General features: G+C 42.6%; 1 protein-coding gene across 3 annotated transcripts in view; it reads right to left on the minus strand.

Annotated features, from left to right (window-relative positions):
- Positions 1-18,444, minus strand: part of LOC115474819 (rho GTPase-activating protein 6-like) — a 337,817-nt gene that overhangs the window by 16,935 nt on the left and 302,438 nt on the right. For all 3 annotated transcript variants that reach the window (XM_030210489.1, XM_030210488.1, XM_030210490.1), the window contains exon 10: positions 3,970-4,067. In XM_030210489.1, coding sequence (XP_030066349.1) covers positions 3,970-4,067 — 98 coding nt within the window. The remainder of the gene's footprint in view (positions 1-3,969; positions 4,068-18,444) is intronic.

Genomic DNA, 18,444 nt, shown 5'->3' on the forward strand with positions numbered 1-18,444 from the left:
TATTTGGAGGATAATTCTGTAAGATGGTGCTTACTAAAGGTGCTGGTTATGGTGGCTGTCTCAAGCATATTCAATAAAAAAAATAGGTGCCTACTTTTCTTTACTACTACTACTATTTAGCATTTCTATAGCGCTACAAGGCGTACGCAGCGCTGCACAAACATAGAAGAAAGACAGTCCCTGCTCAAAGAGCTTACAATCTAATAGACAAAAAATAAATAAAGTAAGCAAATCAAATCAATTAATGTGAACGGGAAGGAAGAGAGGAGGGTAGGTGGAGGCGAGTGGTTACAAGTGGTTACGAGTCAAAAGCAATGTTAAAGAGGTGGGCTTTCAGTCTAGATTTAAAGGTGGCCAAGGATGGGGCAAGACGTAGGGGCTCAGGAAGTTTATTCCAGGCGTAGGGTGCAGCGAGACAGAAGGTGCGAAGTCTGGAGTTGGCAGTAGTGGAGAAGGGAACAGATAAGAAGGATTTATCCATGGAGCGGAGTGCACGGGAAGGGGTGTAGGGAAGGACGAGTGTGGAGAGATACTGGGGAGCAGCAGAGTGAGTACATTTATAGGTTAGTAGAAGAAGTTTGAACAGGATGCGAAAATGGATAGGGAGCCAGTGAAGGGTCTTGAGGAGAGGGGTAGTATGAGAGGGGTAGTATGACCCTGGCGGAAGACGAGACGGGCAGCAGAGTTTTGAACCGACTGGAGAGGGGAGAGGTGACTAAGTTGGAGGCCAGCAAGAAGCAGATTGCAGTAGTCTAAACGAGAGGTGACAAGGGTGTGGATGAGGGTTTTGGTAGAGTGCTCGGAAAGAAAGGGGCAGATTTTACGGATGTTGTAAAGAAAGAAACGACAGGTCTTGGCAATCTGCTGGATATGAGCAGAGAAGGAGAGAGAAGAGTCAAAGATGACCCCAAGGTTTCGAGCTGAGGAGACAGGGAGAATGAGAGAGCCATCAACAGAAATAGAAAACAAGGGGAGCGGGGAGGTGGGTTTGGAGGTGGAAATGAGAAGCTCGGTTTTGATCATATTTTTCTTTATAGAAAGGTGGCCAAAAATGCAGTTATATTTAAGGCACAAGCACTTACAACAGCCTGGTAATTGGTGTAAATGTCTGTGCCTAGTTTTAAGTTGGAATGCACATAAATTACAGTATTTTATAATTTATGTGCAAACTTGGGCACTCCATGTATGTATGTATCTACCATCAAATCACACGGCATGTACTTTTCTGCATCATTACTCCATAAAAGGCCATTTAAGCATGTGAATGACTAAAATACCACCATTTATGCATCTTCTTGCTACGTACAACCAATGTTCCCTCTAAGCTGAGTGGAAGTCCTCCATCTATAGTCCTGCCAACAGGGGGTGCTGTTTCACTATCACATTTTCAATAGTGAGGGACAAGCAAGTTCTGCAGACTCCAGAAAACCTGCCTTTTCCTAGAGATTGAAAACACAACACTGAAGCACCATTCCCAACTGGTAGCAATGCAGTTGGAGGACCCCCACTCAGCTTAAAGGGAATAGTGCCTATAACTAGGTGGATCCTTATAGTATTACCCCCTCCCCCCATGCCTACATGCCATAGCAGAACACACTGTGTGACTTTCTTCATAAAGCCTTTTCCCTCAAGGCTTCCCAGTTTCCCCTATATTGTTTAATAATTTTTCAGTTCATTGGAAGCAAATCTGAAATCTCTTGACCTTTCCTATATCTATGCAGATGATGTACAGATAATATTCCCTGTGTCTACATCACTTGTTGATTGAAAAATATATTTCTATTTGCTTTAATAACATTTTGAAATGGATGACTGCCAATCTTCTTAAATTAAATATTGAATAGAAAATACATTACTCTGGATTGGTGGGAAAGTCAGTTCACCACCTTTAGCTGACATATTGGATGATTCCAAACCCAGTCCACACTTTAGGAGTCTGGATTGACTAAGGCTTAGAAGACAAATTTCAAATTAGGCAGCTGGATTTTTATATTTATATTTTTCTCTCTAGATGACTTACAAAAACTGGTTCACACGTTTGTATTTTCACAGTTGAGCTATTTGCACCTCTTTGTATTTAGGTATCCCAAAATTATTGCTTTTAAGATTGCAACTTTTACAGAATACAGCTTCTAAGGTCATGCTACAGTATGTAATTAAAAATACAACAGGGTGACTCCTTTGTTAAAATCATTGTATTTGCTGCCAATAGAAGCTCATATTAAACTTGAAATGATTTGACAAGCTTTTAAGCTGATGTATGGAGAATGTTCCCCATACTTGATATATCAACTGAAGGTTAGGCCCAGTCTACTGTCCAGTCAGTTAATATATGCAAATGCAAATATATGCAAATGATGTATGGAGAATGTTCCCCATACTTGATATCTCTACTGAAGGTTAGGCCCAGTCTATTGTCCAGTCAGTTAATATATGCAAATGTTTGACCTTCCAAAGGCTTCTTATATTGTTTTATCTCTTCTCAATAAGAAACATTTTAATGTAGTTTATCTAAGCTTCTGGAATTCATTACTCTCCAAAATTAGATGTGAAAAGTATTATTTCTGATACTAGAAACTTTTAAAAGGTTGGTTGTTTACTAAGCATTTTTCATAATCATTTCAGTGTTCATTTTAGAGCCCTTTTACAAAGCTGCGGCAAGTGCTAACGAGTGCTTATCGCAACAAACAAATGGCTTACCGTGGAGTGTGCTGAAGTGTCCCACAGTAATTTTTGGATGTGTACGCACTACCCACATTCTAAAAAAATAAAATTTATTTTTTAATGTTGGGGCAGTTCTGGTGGTGGAGAGCGGGCATGTCCTGCGCCGATCAGCTAGCACGTGGGCATTGTCACACACTAATCGATTAGCACAGGTTTAGCATGAGAGTCCCTACTCACGCTCTAATGGCCACATAATAATTGGAAAAATAGCACGTGGCCCTTAATACAGAAAAAAGAAAAATCGGCCATTTTACCCCAGCAGTAAAAATGGCTTTAACCTACAGAAATGACCTGTGTAAGGACAAGTTAAGGCCAATTTTTCTGCAGTTTGGCAAAAGGGCCCCTTTATATTTTTTTACTTTTAATTTAATTTGATTTAATTTCAACACATTTATATTCTGCTTGGCCCTTAAATTCAGAGCAGATAACAATATGAAAGAAAATGCATTAATAATACATTCTACAAAATAATATATAATCTATTACTGAGGCTATTATTAACCTCTTTACTGTAAATTTATTTATTTATTTATTTGTTGCATTTGTACCCCACATTTTCCCACCTATTTGCAGGCTCAATGTGGCTTACATAGTACCGTAAAGGCATTTGCCAATTCGGTTGATAACAAATACAAGGTTATATTGTGGTCAAATGAGGTAGGTGTGCGTCAGGCGTCATGAGGATTGAAGGGAATGAAGATTTTAGATTGTCCAGTACGATCATTTAGATCTAAGGGTTATAATAGTATAGAAAAGCCATGTTCATTTAGATCTAAGGGTTATAATAGTATAAAAAAAGGCATATTTATTTTATTATCATTATTATTTTTACCATTACCAGCGTTTTTTTGTAGGGGCTACTCAGAAGTTCTGAGTACTGGCACCTTTTCTATTGCCTGGTAAATGTGTGTCATGGTCCCCAAGTATTAATGAAAGAGCCCAAGCTCTGACTTTACACAGATTCTGTGGCTGGTTATAGTAAGCCTGGCTATTGTGGGGTGGGTCCCTCAGTGATCACCTCACCCTGAAGGATAGCCTAGCATTTGCAATCTGGCACCTTTTTTGCTAGAAAAAAATGCACTGATTATTGCTATTATTCCCATTCCACCACTAATCTTAGCATAAGCAACACCCAATTTTCTGAAAGTTCCCAGATGTACAGCAATATTATTACTCCCTGTTGTTTCACAGTTAATATCTTTATTGCTCACTTGTTATCTTTAATGCTTGTACTGAATAACTTACAGGGGGCTTGGAAACTTTCTCCGCAGAAGGTAATCAATGATATCAGGATCTGTCTGCATCAAACTCATCAGCACCTCATTCTGCAGATCTGCTGACACCTGAAAGAGATGACAATAAGTTATAACACCAGTGAAAATCTCACACGCTGCATCTACAGGGTAGGACTTCATACAGTTTAACACCAGGAAGCTCGCACATGGGAAAAGAAAGAGTTTGCAAAACAAAACTCAGAATTAGTCCAGCACACAAGGAAAAACAACTGGATAAACCACAAATACTTCAGATACCACAAGCAGATCAAAACCTGACATAGTATGAGGTGAACTAAAGCCTAAAAATATGAAATTGATACTAGACTTTGGACAAGAAAGTTCAGAGCTGGTATAGTAAAATCTAGCAAAACAGACAAATCAAACCTGAACTTAGACGGAGGCCTGTCGATGCCCAGCCCAATCTAGAACAATCTAGCCCAACCAAAAGGCTCTCGACAAGTCAAGAACCAGATGCGGAAACTCAACCATAACTTGAGTCTCCCTGAACACACTGGGAGAAAAGGTGTCCAGCCTGGAACATCACCGATCATTGTTCTGCGAACCCAGTGGGTCGGATGTGGCAGAGCTGCTGCTGCTGGCTGCCAAGTGACTGGAGTCCTGCTGACCAGAGGCCCTGCTGGGCTGCACCAGCAGATGGGACTCTGTCTCCTCTCACTCTACAACCACCGCTTACTGCAGGAATTCCACCCTTGTGATTGGCACTGTGTGGTGAGGTGAGCCCAGTGCCATCGATGGGTGCATGGAGGATGAGCACCGGAGGACAAGCATCGGAGAAGTCAGGCCAGGAACCACTCCCCAAAGGCAACTGAGGCGCCAACATCTTCAGCCCATTGACACCGCTGCCAGCAAAGATCCCTCATTTGTGATCAGCACCACGAGGTGGAGCAAGCCGAGACCACCAGAGGTTGGTAGATGAGCCTTGAGAGCTGTGCCGTACCAACCTCCCCCATCCATCACCACAGCTTTCTGGAGAGAATAAAACCTGCACATGGGGAAACTCCTTGCATAAGGAATTCACAACCCCCAGATAAAAAAAAGAAACCGTGGACCACCTCAGATGCACACACACACATGCCTAAAAAAAAATCAAACAACAAAAACAGAGACCTGGCATCACATTAACCTTCCCCACACTCCCAAGTGATAACATGTACATTACAAAAATTCTAATAGGGTTATCAATCTTAATGCTTCTAACATCTGCAGTAGACCTGACTCAAGGTGAAAGCAACAACATACCAATACTAATCAACCTGCGTCATCCAGTGGGAAGAGCTGTCCTCGTCCCAGGCAGAGCCCACTCAGCAGGACGGGGCATTTAATACACACCCAAACACAGCAAACAACCAGAAAGGAAACCAAAAATCACAGAGACCCAAGTAAACGTCAACTAACAAAAGTAACTACAGTCACACTACCAGAAGATGATTACCTACGAATATCAGTGTGTTACATCAATGCCAGATCAGTGGTAAACAAAACAGAAACAATAAAAGACTAGATAACCGATGAAGACCTCGGCTTGGCCTTCCTAAATGAAACATGGATCCCTGACAAAGATTATTCTGGACATTGGGTGGCGGAGCAGGTGGGGGGAAGAGGGGTTGGTGGTTGGGAGGCGAGGATAGTGGAGAGCAGACTTATACGGTCTGTGCCAAAGCCGATGATGGGAGGTGGAACTGGTGGTTGGGAGGCGGGAAGTACTGCTGCGCAGACTTGTACGATCTGTGCCCTGAATAAGGCAGGTACAAATCAAGGTAAAGTTTACACATATGTTGTCTTGTTGGGCAGACTGGATGGACCGTGCAGGTCTTTTTCTGCCATCATCTACTATGTTACTATGTTACTATGACATATGTCTGCCAGGCTACAAAATTATATACTGCTCCAGAAAAGGGAAAAGAGAAACATAGAAACATGACGGCAGATAAAGGCCACATGGCCCATCCAGTCTGCCCATCCTCTGTAACCCCTAATTCTTTCTGTTCCTAAGCAATCCCACATGCTTATCCCATGCCTTTTAAATTCTGGAACAGTTCTCGACTCCACCACTTCCACCGGGAGGCTATTCCACGCCTCCACCACCCTTTCTGTGAAATAATACTTCCTTAGATTACTCCTAAGCCTATTCCCTCTTAACTTTGTCATATGCCCCCTCATTCCAGAGCTCTCCTTCATTTGGAAAAGGCTCTCTTCCTGTACATAAATGCCCTTGAGATATTCAAACGTTTCTATCATGTCTCCTCTCTTCCAGCGTATACATGTTGAGGTACCTAAGCCTGTCCCTATAAGTTTTGCATTCAATACCGCTTACTAATTTCGTAGCCGCCCTCTGGACCAACTCCATCCTGTTTATATGTTTCCATAGGTGCGGTCTCCAGAACTGCACACAGTACTCCAAATGAGGCCTCACCAGAGACTTATACAACGGCACTATCACCTCCTTTTTCCTGCTAGTCATGCCTCTCTTTATGCACCCAAGCATCCTTCTGGCTTTGGCTGTCGCTTTTTCTACCTGTTTGAAAGCTTTAACGTGATCAAACACAATCACCCCCAAGTCCCGTTCTTCCTTCGCACACTGAAGCACTACACCCCCTATACTGTACCGTTTCCTCGGATTTTTACGACCCAAGTGCATGACCCTGCATTTTTGGGGCTTAAACCTTAGTTGCCAAATATCGGTCCATTCCTCTAGCTTCGCTAGGTCCATCCTCATGTCATTCACACCCTCCAGGGTGTCCACCCTGTTGCAGAGTTTAGTATCATCCATAAAGAGACAAACCTTACCAGACAGCCCTTCTGCAATATCAGTCACAAAGACTTTAAAAAGAGCTGGCCCTAGGACCGATCCCTGCGGTACTCCACTGATGACCTCCTTTTCCTCAGAGCAAGCTCCATTTACCACCACCCTCTGTCTCTTACCATTCAACCAATTTTTTATCCAATCAGTTACTCTAGGTCCCGCACCGAGGGCACTCAATTTATTTATCAGTCGCCTGTGCGGAACCGTGTCAAAGGCTTTGCTGAAATCCAAGTATACTACATAAAGCGCCCCTCCCACATCCAACTGTTTGGTCACCCAGTCGAAGAAGACAGTCAGATTCGTCTGACATGACCTGCCACTAGTGAAGCCATGCTGCCTCGGGTCTCGCATTCCATATAGTTCAAGAAATGTCACAATTCTCCTTTTTAGAAGCGTTTCCATTAGCTTACTCATCACCGAGGTCAGACAGACAGGTCTGTAATTCCCAACCTCTTCATTACTTCTACTCTTGTGCAAAGGAACCACATCCACCCTTCTCCAGTCCACCGGGACCACTCCAGTTTCTAAGGAAGCACTGAAGAGGTCCATCAGCGGAGCCGACAGAACCTCTCCGACAGGGCTGTGCCAACACGGTAAGCGGGGTAAGCACCGCAGGGAGGCGCCGACCTCTGGAGGATGCCGCCCAGGTCCGCTCACTTGCAAAATCTTTTACCTGAAGTTCTGATTCTCCTCTCTCCTCTGCCCTTCCCTCTCTGCGTCAGGAAGTGAAGGCAGACCAGCAGTGCTAACTGAGGCAGACAAGCTCTGCCAAAGTTGCTTCAAAGAGTACAACCAGTGCTATATATGTCTTTGGTGTGGGAAGAACTCCTCATTAAGGGTGAGCTTGAACAACATTCAAATTAAAGAGGACAGGTTTGGTGTGCAAGTGAGACTGGGGAGAAATAAAAAATAAATAGTGTAATTGTTTGTTAAAATCTGTAAGTGGTTCAAAGTTTTTTTTTTCTGAGCATGTACACTGAGAGGAGGGCATGACTGCAATGATGTGTGCATAATTATCAGGTAACCTGGGATATCTACAGCTAAAAGCCATTTCATTGGCTGATGGTTCAAACAGTAGGTTCAAAGAGGAAGTTTAGCTGTGTTGAAGAGCTGGTAAGTGAAAATCTGATTGCTTTTTTGTGTGTAATTACTAAATGTTTATTTCTTATATATCTCCACCATTCATGATGTATTGTAAGACACATTGAGCCTGCAAAGAGGTGGGAAAATGTGGGATACAAATGCAATAAATAAATAAATAAATAAATAAATAAATATAAAACATTCTGCTTGGATAGGAAGAGTTTGTGATATGTGAAAATACATTTTGCTTTAATGAAATTGCTAAACTTTAGAGTCAGAGACTTATCAATGAGGGATACATACAGTGCTTTTTTTGTGCCGGTACGCACCGGTACAGCGTACCGGCACCTTTTTCCTGAGGTCCGGCTCACTTGCCCGCTCCCTTCTGTTCTTGTTCTCGCGCTCCAAAATCTTTTACCTGAAGTCGCGATTCTCCTCTCTCCCCTGCCCTCCCCACCATGTGCAGCAATTCTCTCTCCCCTCCCCTGCCCTCACCTCCATGTCCAGCATGTCATCTCCCTCCCCTGCCCTCCCCTCTCCTCTCCATGCTGGACATGGAGGGGAGGGGAGGTCATCGAAGAGAGATTCGCTGCACATGAAGGGCAGGGGAGAGAGGAGAATCGTTGGACATGGATGGGAGGTGAGGGCAGGGGAGAGAGGAGAATCGCTGGACATGGATGAGAGGGGAGGGCAGGGGAGAGAGGAGAATCGCTGAACATGGATGAGAGAGGAGGGCAGGGGAGAGAGGAGAATCGCTGGACATGGATGAGAGGGGAGGGCAGGGCCGAGAGGAGAATCGCTGGACATGGATGAGAGGGGAGGGCAGGGGAGAGAGGAGAATCGCTGGACATGGATGAGAGGGGAGGGCAGGGGAGAGAGGAGAATCGCTGGACATGGATGAGAGGGGAGGGCAGGGAAGAGAGATTCTCTGGACATGGATGGATGGAGGAGTTGGTGGGGAGAGAGGAGAAATGCTGGTCTTGGATGGAGGAGAGGGAAGAGAGAATTATTGCTTTATATGGATACAGGGGAGGGACGAGAGAGGAGAAATGCTGAACATGGATGGAGGGGATGAGAGAGGAGAAGTGCTGGACATGGATGGAGGTGAGGAAAGAAAAAAGAAGAAGATGCACATGGATGGAGATGAGGGAAAGGGAAGAGAGGAGAAAAACTGCACATGGATGGAGAAAATAGGCAAAAGCTGGATCCACGTTATACCTCCTCCAGTCAATTCCACAGAGTAGAACACAGCTTTTACTTATGGATGTAGGGCAAGAAATGAAGAAGAAAGGAGGAAAGTAAAGAAATAAATGAAAAGGAAACCCTGGAAACGGAGTTAAGAGAACAGATAGAGAGCAGCAGAATCAGAGACTGGGACCAATATGAATAGAAAAACAAAGTCACCAGACAACAAAGGTAGAAAAAAATAATTTTATTTTCATTGTAGTGATTGGAATATGTCCACGTTGAGAATTTACATCTACTATCTTATTTTGCAATGTATATTAATTTGTTTTCTAAGAATATTGCTGACAATTCCTGTCAGTGTGGCAAGTGGTGAGCGATCATTTTCACGGTTAAAAATCATAAAAAATTATTTGCGATCAAGTATTTCGCAAGAAAGGCTTGTAAGCCTTTCCATCTTGTGCCACACGAGGGGGGGGGGGGGTTGCCAACTGATAGTCTGCAGGGGGGCACCAGAGACCCTAGGCACGGCCCTGCTCTCCGAGTTCCTTAAGCACCCTCGGGTGTATCCCATCAGGCCCCATCGCTCTGTCTACTTTTAGTTTGGCAAGCTCCTCACGAACACAGTCCTCTGTAAACGGGTCTTGGTCTACCATACATCTATCCCCTTTAGCCTTTGTTTTCTGCAGCCCTACCCCTGGTCTTTCATTCGTGAATACTGAGCTAAAATAATCGTTAAGCAGTTCAGCTTTTTCCTTATCATCTTCCACAAATTTCTCTCCCTCAGTTTTGAGCCTCACAATGCTGTTATGGCACTTCCTCTTGTCACTTACATATCTGAAAAAGGTCTTGTCCCCCAATTTTACCGTATTAGCTATCTTTTCCTCCATTTGCCGCTTCGCTTTCCTGATAGCTTTTTCAACTTCTTTTCACTTATTTAGGTATTCTCTCCTGTCTTCATCTTTCTGAGTCATCTTATAACGTGCAAAGGCTAGCCTCCTTTCCCTTATCTTTGCAGCTACTACATTCGAGTACCAGAGAGGCCTTCTTTTCCTCTTACTTTTATGTAATTTTCTAACAGAAAGGTTAGTCGCCTTTAATATAGCTCCTTTCAGTCTTGTCCATTGCTGTTCTACATCCTTCAGCTGTTCCCATCCCGCTAAGTTCCTTGAGAAATTCCCCCAATCTTGGCAAAGTTAGTTCCTTCAATCTTGAGTGAGCCCTCTCTTCTGTTTTAATATTGAACCATACCATACGATGATCACTAGATGCCAAATGGTCCGCCACCTTGATGTCAGAAACGTACTCTCCATTCGTAAGCACCAGGTCCAGAACAGCTCCATCCCGCGTCAGTTCCGATACCCACTGCCGGAACAATTCTTCCTGTAGGGAATCTAAGATCTCTTTGCTTCTAGACGACCCCACAGCCGGGACACCCTAATCAACATCCGGCATATTGAAGTCACCTATCAGTAGTACTTCCCCTTTCCTAGCTATCTTGCGGATGTCTTCAATTAAGTTTCTGTCCATTTCCTCTGACTGTGAGGGAGGTCTGTATATCACTCCAATATAGATACATTTTCCTTTCCCTCTTTCCAGTTTAACCCACAGCGCTTCTTCCATACCCCACATGTCCTGCAGTTCTGTCACTTGGATATCATTCTTAGCATATAATGCCACACCTCCACCCTTTTTTTCCTACTCTGTCCTTCCTGAATAGATTATAACCAGGTATAGCAACATCCCAGTCATGGTTCTCCCTGAACCACGTTTCCGGGACCGCCACTACATAGTAACATAGTAACATAGTAACATAGTAGATGACGGCAGAAAAAGACCTGCACGGTCCATCCAGTCTGCCCAAGAAGATAAATTCATATGTGCTACTTTTTTATTTGTACTGTCCTCTTCAGGGCACAGACAATATAAGTCTGTCCAGCCCTATCCCCGCCTCCCAACCACCAACCCCGCCTCCCACCACCAGCTCTGGCACAGACCGTATAAGTCTGCCCAGCACTATCCCTGCCTCCCACCACCGGCTCTGGCACAGACCGTATAAGTCTGCCCAGCACTATCCCCACCGCCCAACCACCAGCCCCGGCACAGACCGTATAAGTCTGCCCAGCACTAGCCCCGCCTCCCAACCACCAGCTCTGCCACCCATTCTAGGCTAAGCTCCTGAGGATCCCTTCCTTCTGCACAGGATTCCTTTATGTTTATCCGTTACCGTTTTCATCTCCACCACCTCCCGCGGGAGGGCATTCCAAGCATCCACCACCCTCTCCGTGAAAAAATACTTCCTGACATTCTTCTTGAGTCTGCCCCCTTCAATCTCATTTCATGCCCTCTCGTTCTACCACCTTCTCCGGTTCAATTCTCCGGTCACCCAATCAAAGAATTCAATGAGATTCGTTTGGCACGATTTCCCTTTGGTGAAACCATGTTGTCTCGGATCTTGCAACTCATTTTCTTCCAGGAAATTCACTATCCTTTCCTTCAGCATCGCTTCCATTACTTTTCCAATAATCGAAGTGAGGCTTACTGGCCTGTAGTTTCCAGCTTCTTCCCTATCACCACTTTTGTGAAGAGGGACCACCTCCGCCGTTCTCCAATCCCTCGGAACCTCTCCCATTTCTAAGGATTTATTAAACAAATCTTTAACAGGACCCGCCAGAACCTCTCTGAGCTCCCTTAATATCCTGGGGTGGATCCCATCTGGTCCCATGGCTTTGTCCACCTTTAGTTTTTCTAGTTGTTGATACACACTCTCCTCCGTGAACGGTGCTATATCCACTAAATCCAAGTCCGCTTCCATCATTGTAGCCTCATGTTCTAGAAGTTTGTTTCCCATACTACAGGCATTGGTATACAAGGCTCTCCAGATTTTACTCTTTTTATTCCCTTCTATAGAGGCATTAGATGTCCTACCTTCCTTGAGGTTAATTATGGCTTCGTGGCCTTTTATACCCATCCCCATCAATTTTAGTTTAAAGCTCTCTTTAGTACTTTAGCCAGCCTGTTGCTGAAGACACTCCTCCCCTTCCTTGACAGATGGACAACATCACCGCTCAGTGCCTCTTGGAAAATCATCCCATGGTCTACGAAACCAAAGCCCTCTCATCAGCACCAACCAGGCTGCCACGCATTTATCTCCAAGATGTGAGCTTCTCTCATTCGCCCTTTACCTTCGACAGGGAGGATCGATGAGAACACAGCCTGTGCACCTAGATGCTTTACCCTCTGACCCAAAGCCTCGAAGTCTCGTACGATACGTTCAATAGGAAACTTACCTGTATCATTTGTGCCAACATGGATGAGTAGCATAGGAGCGTGGTCTGTAGGCTTGATGAGTCTAGGCAATCTTTCCACAATATCACGAATATTGGCACCCGGCAGACAGCACACCTCTCTGGACAACATACCTGTCTGGCAGATGGGCACTTCGGTACCCCTGAGAAGTGAATCTCCAACCACCACTACCTTTCGCTTTCTTTGGGCCAATTGTCCGGCCGTGATGGCATTTTCTAATAGTAGAAGCCATAATGAAATCTATTACACCACAACTGGAAATTGCCTCAATTAAAATCAAGTACCAAGCTCTACTCAATCAACTATGCTGTATTCTATTCTACAGACCTCCAGGAAACTGGAAAACAACTCAAACAAACTACATCTGTGGGGATACCGGACACAACCAACAGGAAATGTAAACTCTGTGATATTGTACTGCTCATGCAAGGATAATGCACAAAGACAGCAGAGAATATAACCCCTGAGATCCTTTATCACACCTGCAGGGACAACGTGTGGGATGCAAACAGTAAAGTGATGTACCATGCCAGGGCTCTGTGATGCAACATCTATTCAGGATCCCCGAGAGGCAAAGGCTGGGCGCAGCTGGCCTAGGTAAGAAGCCAGTGTAACTCCAGTGCTTAGCTGTCCCACTGGTCTAATACTGCAGAAAAGAAAGCATTACCTGCCAAGACTACATGCCGCAGGGATCCTTAGCTCTGTAATTGTGTAATCAGAGTAATTATATAGTAGCACAGTTAGATTTGTAAGTGCAGTGTACAAAAACAATTGGCTTTTCTCAGTTGTACAGAACTTGTTTGAAAGTTGATACTCTTCTGAAGCAAAGTTTGCAAAGCTTTTAAACTTTAAAACTGAAAATTTAAAGTGAATTACTTTATCCAACTTGTGAAAGCTCTGATAAAAATCATTTTCTTTATAAGAACTGGGCAGGCATTAAAGTCTAATTGGAGTGTATCTATCAAAACTGAGTCAGATTGTTTTATTTCTCTATTCAGGAGGTTGGCAATACAACAACTTCTATTTATTGTATTATTTCACACACAATTCTTGGCAACTTTTATACCATTAGGGAGATTATATAGAGACACTTCTTTTGTACCTGGGTCAACGAAGGATTAAGTGACTTGCCCAGAGTCACAAGGAGCTGCACTAACCACTAGGCTACTCCTCCACTCTGCTTTATAGAATAAGCTCCTATCAGACACACTCCAAGAGCCTAATATATACTTACTATATACCACAACTAATCAAGAAACTCATAAGGGTAAACCTAATAGATGTATAATGTCATAATTACTGTGCACTTCTCTATAAATACTTATTTATTACCCTTAAGAAACTGTTCTAACTGAATTGGATCCCCAAAAAAACATAATCCTTGTTCTGAAAGGAAAGCAAACATTTACACAGAAATTTAAGAAAAAAAAAGTGGCCCCTAGATCCACAACTCTAGATTTAAATGCCAAAAAGGCTTTCCGCTGCATTTAAAATCTTAAACCAATCCTCCACTTGAGATTCCAGTGAATTCACACAGAAATCTCCTGGAAATAGATTACAGAGTGGAGGTAAAGTTTTTGGATCAATTTTACTTAACCCCCTTGTATAAAGTATATCATCAATCATTCGCGTTTCTACTTGCTTAAAACTCAACAAAAAGTTTATTAAAAAAATTATCTGTCCAAGAATATGGTAAAATACTCAAGATACAAAGTAGTATGTACCTCAGCTAAAACAAGATCCAAAATATACCCTCCTATGTGAGTGGGACTATCATTGTTTTAATCCAAGCTCTGTAACATATGATTTAAAACTAACAGTGCGAGGATTAATGTCCCTATGATACTGAATATTAAAATCTTCCAAAATTAGATCATCACTGAAATTAGTCACCAAATTGACTAATTGTCTGATAAACAATATCCCACATCATCAAAGAAAACCATGCAGGGAAGTAAAGTAGAGCCAGATTAAAAAAAAAACACTGGAGAAGAAATTGTAACCAATAAAAATTCTTTATACAACAGATCAGCCACAGATTTCTGCTCTATAGAAAAATGATTAGAAAAAAGAATCGCCAATCTCCCCCCACACCCTTGTTTTCATGAAAGGAAGAGAGGTAGGAATAATTCACCAGTAAAGAATTATTTAAATATAACTCCTCACCAAATTTTAACCAGATCTCTGTAAGAGATATAATATCCAATTTGAAAGTAGCAACTATATCTCAAATAAACTATATTTTTCCCTTAAGTGATCTGCAATTCATTAACGCAACCTGAGCTGGTATTACCAAAAGTCCTTGAGCCTGACTCAGCTCCTTAGTCTGCACTTGCTGCAAATTAGATACATTTTCCGTCCTACAACAATCACGTAAAAATGACAATTACCCCAAGTAACCAGTATATCATATTCAAAATGCCCCATCCTAAATTTAACACTTCCTAAACGCAGCCACAAGAATACACACAAAGAAATACCAGCCTTTAATCATGCTCCATATGACTGACAAGAGCCTTCTTTTACCGCCTTCACTGTACTTTAAGGAGCTCGCCTCAAAGAGCAATTATGGCCTTAGGGCAAAGGGTTTATTTGCAGTGTCCTACTCAACAGATTCTATCATTGTAATTTTCTGTACTTTAAGGTTTTCATGTATTTTTTCACTTCTTTAATTAAAAAAAAAAAATTAGCAACAATTATTCACTGCTGCTGGTTCTGGTGCTTGTGCCTGTGTCACTGCTGGTGCTACCATCCGTGCCTGTGTTGTTATTGCTGCTAGTGCTTGCGCCTGTTTTGGTGCTGCTGCTGATCCTGGTCTCTGTACTGGTGCCACTATCTGACCTGCACTGCTGCTAGTGCCACCACAAGTAAAGCCAAGGCAGAAGCAAGCCAGTAGCTCTGCTGATCTCATCACTCTCAGCTTTGCATTTCATAATGCATTGATATTTGTATGCCATTAAACGTTGTTATTCAGGGCCCCAGATGATGATGACCATTAGATACATGTTAGCAGGCTATACTCTATTGAGATAATGGTGAAAAGGAGTGAGACAAATATTTAGAACCCAGCGGACAGGTTTGGTTTACAGGCTGTAGTTTACTCACTCCAGGTATACAGAATCAGAAGTCTTCCTTCTATAGCATTTCATTCTTTAGCCACAAGCATCTGACTGCCATCCCATCCTATCTATGGTCAGGAAACAGAAGGCACAGTAGAGGCAGAAAGGGAAGGGAAGGGAGACAATGGAAGAGACATGGGGAGGGTGGTAACACAGTAAATGATGGCAGACAAAGACCCACATGGTTCATCCAGTCTGATCAACAAGGTGACCAGAGCTGCATCCGCCACTCTGTGCGGGCCCCAATCATCTATGCTTAAATGCTGGTTGTCAAGTCTCCACAGGAAAGGACAAAAATGGTGAGAATGGTGGTAAACTGAAGAAACTAGAAAGGCAGATGGCAAGATATGCATACGCCTGCTTTTTAGAACATCAGTGTGTGAGCATTTCCAGATACATTTTCCATGAAATGTGTTTGTGATTTAATTCCTGGAGTTTGGGGGGCTCCTTTTTCTGCCCTCTGACTTCCCAAAAACAGCATACCACTCTGTTCTGTGATTCTACTACTACTACTATTTAACATTTCTAAAGCGCTACCATGGTTGCGCAGCGCTGTACAATTAACAAAGAAGGACAGTCCCTGCTCAAAGGAGCTTACAGTCTAAAGGTCAAAAAGTGCAGTCAATCAAGATTGAGGCAGTCTAGATTTCCTGGATAGAGGTACAATGGTTAGGTGCCGAAAGCGACATTGAAGAGGTGGGCTTTGAGCAAGGATTTGAAGATGGGTAGGGAGGGGGCTTGGCGTATGGGCTCAGGGAGTTTATTCCAAGCATAGGGTGAGGCGAGGCAGAAAGGGCGGAGTCTGGAGTTAGCGGTGGTGGAGAAGGGTACTGAGAGGAGGGATTTGTCCTGTGAGCGGAGGTTACGGGTAGGAGCGTAAGGGGAGATGAGGGTAGAAAGGTAGTGAGGGGCTGCAGATTGAGTGCATTTGTAGGTTAGTAGGAGAAGCTTGAACTGTATGCGGTACCTGATCGGGTTTTGCAAATCTGTCTCTGATCTGTCTTTTCTTCTCAACTATAGGGCTGGAAATGGGTTTCCTAAGGCTGTCTCAGTATTCCTTCAAAAGAATATATCCCCTTCTCTCCCCAGTCCCCTATCTTTCTTCCACCTAAACTTCTACACCATTCCCATCTCTCTCCTGCTGTCTCTAGCCAAAACAAATAACTGGGAACTTGTTGTGAAAAGTCCCTGTCTCTTGTCCTCTGTGTCCCTTTCTCCTCCTGGTCAATCCCTGCAGAGTCTGCACAGCTGCTTACGTTATGTTGGTTTTAAATTAATTCCACGTTGCTAGTTCTCCCTGGAGAAGGCGAGAGCTAAAAGTAGCCCAGTTCCTTATTAGAGTGGCTTCCTTCTCGCTTTGCAGTTCTTAATTTCCAGTTTTTAGAGAAACTTATTCCAAATAGGTCCAAGGTTAACCCTCCAAAAAAGCTTTCGTAAAATAATGAGTCTTCAAAAGTGTCATAAATTGTTGCTTGTTTGAACAAGTCTCAGATGGCCCGGGAGATTTTTCCACGTGCCCACACCAGCAATTGAGAAGGTTCGAGCATGAGTATCAGAAAATGATATGCTGAACAGGCAGGAGTGCTTAACTGCTTTGTTAATTGCAATTGTAAAGCACGTCTTGGTTGATACATGGGTAACACATTCAGAAAATATGCAGGAACTGTTGTATAAATCCATTGATGAACCAAACATAACACCATAAAAATCATCCTGAATTTCACCAGCAACCAATGAAGCCTTCTCAAAGCTGGAGAGATATGGTCTGATTTCTGTACACCCACAATTAAACGTGCTGCTGCATTCTGGACAACCTGCAGAGTCTGGAATCTGTCAGATGACATTCCTAAATAAAGAGAATTATGATAGTCTATTCTAGTTAATACCAGGCTCTGCATAATCGTTTGAAAATCACTAACAGACACCATTCCCTTCAGCTTACTAAGGACATGTAGCTGAAAAAAGGTAGTTGAAATTACTTGATCACTTTGCTTCTGCATTGTCAAATCTGAATCCAACAACACCCCTAAATTTTGACGTAAAGGTTTCACGGTAAAATATTTCCCCGATAATTCAACATAGCAGGTAATGCAGGGTCCAATTGTCTACCAACATACATGATCTCAGTTTCAGATAAATGTAAAAATAAATTATGCTGCTGCATCCATTTTGTAATTTTATCATAGCACAAGGTTAATATCCCAGAAAATTCTTAAACATCAGTCCTAACAGGAAAGAAAAATTGTATATTGTCAGCATACACCCTAAATAATATCTTTAAACTCTGAAATACCTTACTCAAAAAATCCATGTATAAATTAAAAAGTAAGGCATATAAAGCAGACCCTTATGGAACACCATGATTAATTCCATAACTATCAGATTCTGACTCACGAATTTTGACTACAAAAGATCTTCTCTTTAAATAGGACTCAAACCATGTCAAATACAGAAGCAATATCCAAAGTTACCAAACAGTAACATATGTTTTGATCCATTCCAATGACTGACACAATCACAGCGAAGGCAACTAAAATAATCAGATGATGTTAAACAATAACAAATATTTATTGATCCATTCCAACCCTCAATTCATCTATCATAGATAACAGTAAAAATTCAACACTATGATCCTTTCTAAATCCATACTGAAATTCATTTAACACATTATTTCTCTCAACAAAATCTAGCAATTGCTTTAGTACTTCCTATTTTGTTACTTTCGCCAAAAAAGGTAATACTAAAATCGGTCTATAGTTACTAGGTGCTGCCACATCCATAGAACCTTTCTTCAATAACAGCTTTACAGTTGCTAATTTCATATAATCAGCCAAAATGGCCCTCTGAATGTGATTTATTCACTATTTAAGTCACCAGTGGGGCTACTATATCTAACATTGATCGAAACAGTACAGAAGAACAT

Source organism: Microcaecilia unicolor, chromosome 7, assembly GCF_901765095.1.
Source record: "Microcaecilia unicolor chromosome 7, aMicUni1.1, whole genome shotgun sequence".
Taxonomy (NCBI): Eukaryota; Metazoa; Chordata; class Amphibia; order Gymnophiona; family Siphonopidae; genus Microcaecilia; species Microcaecilia unicolor.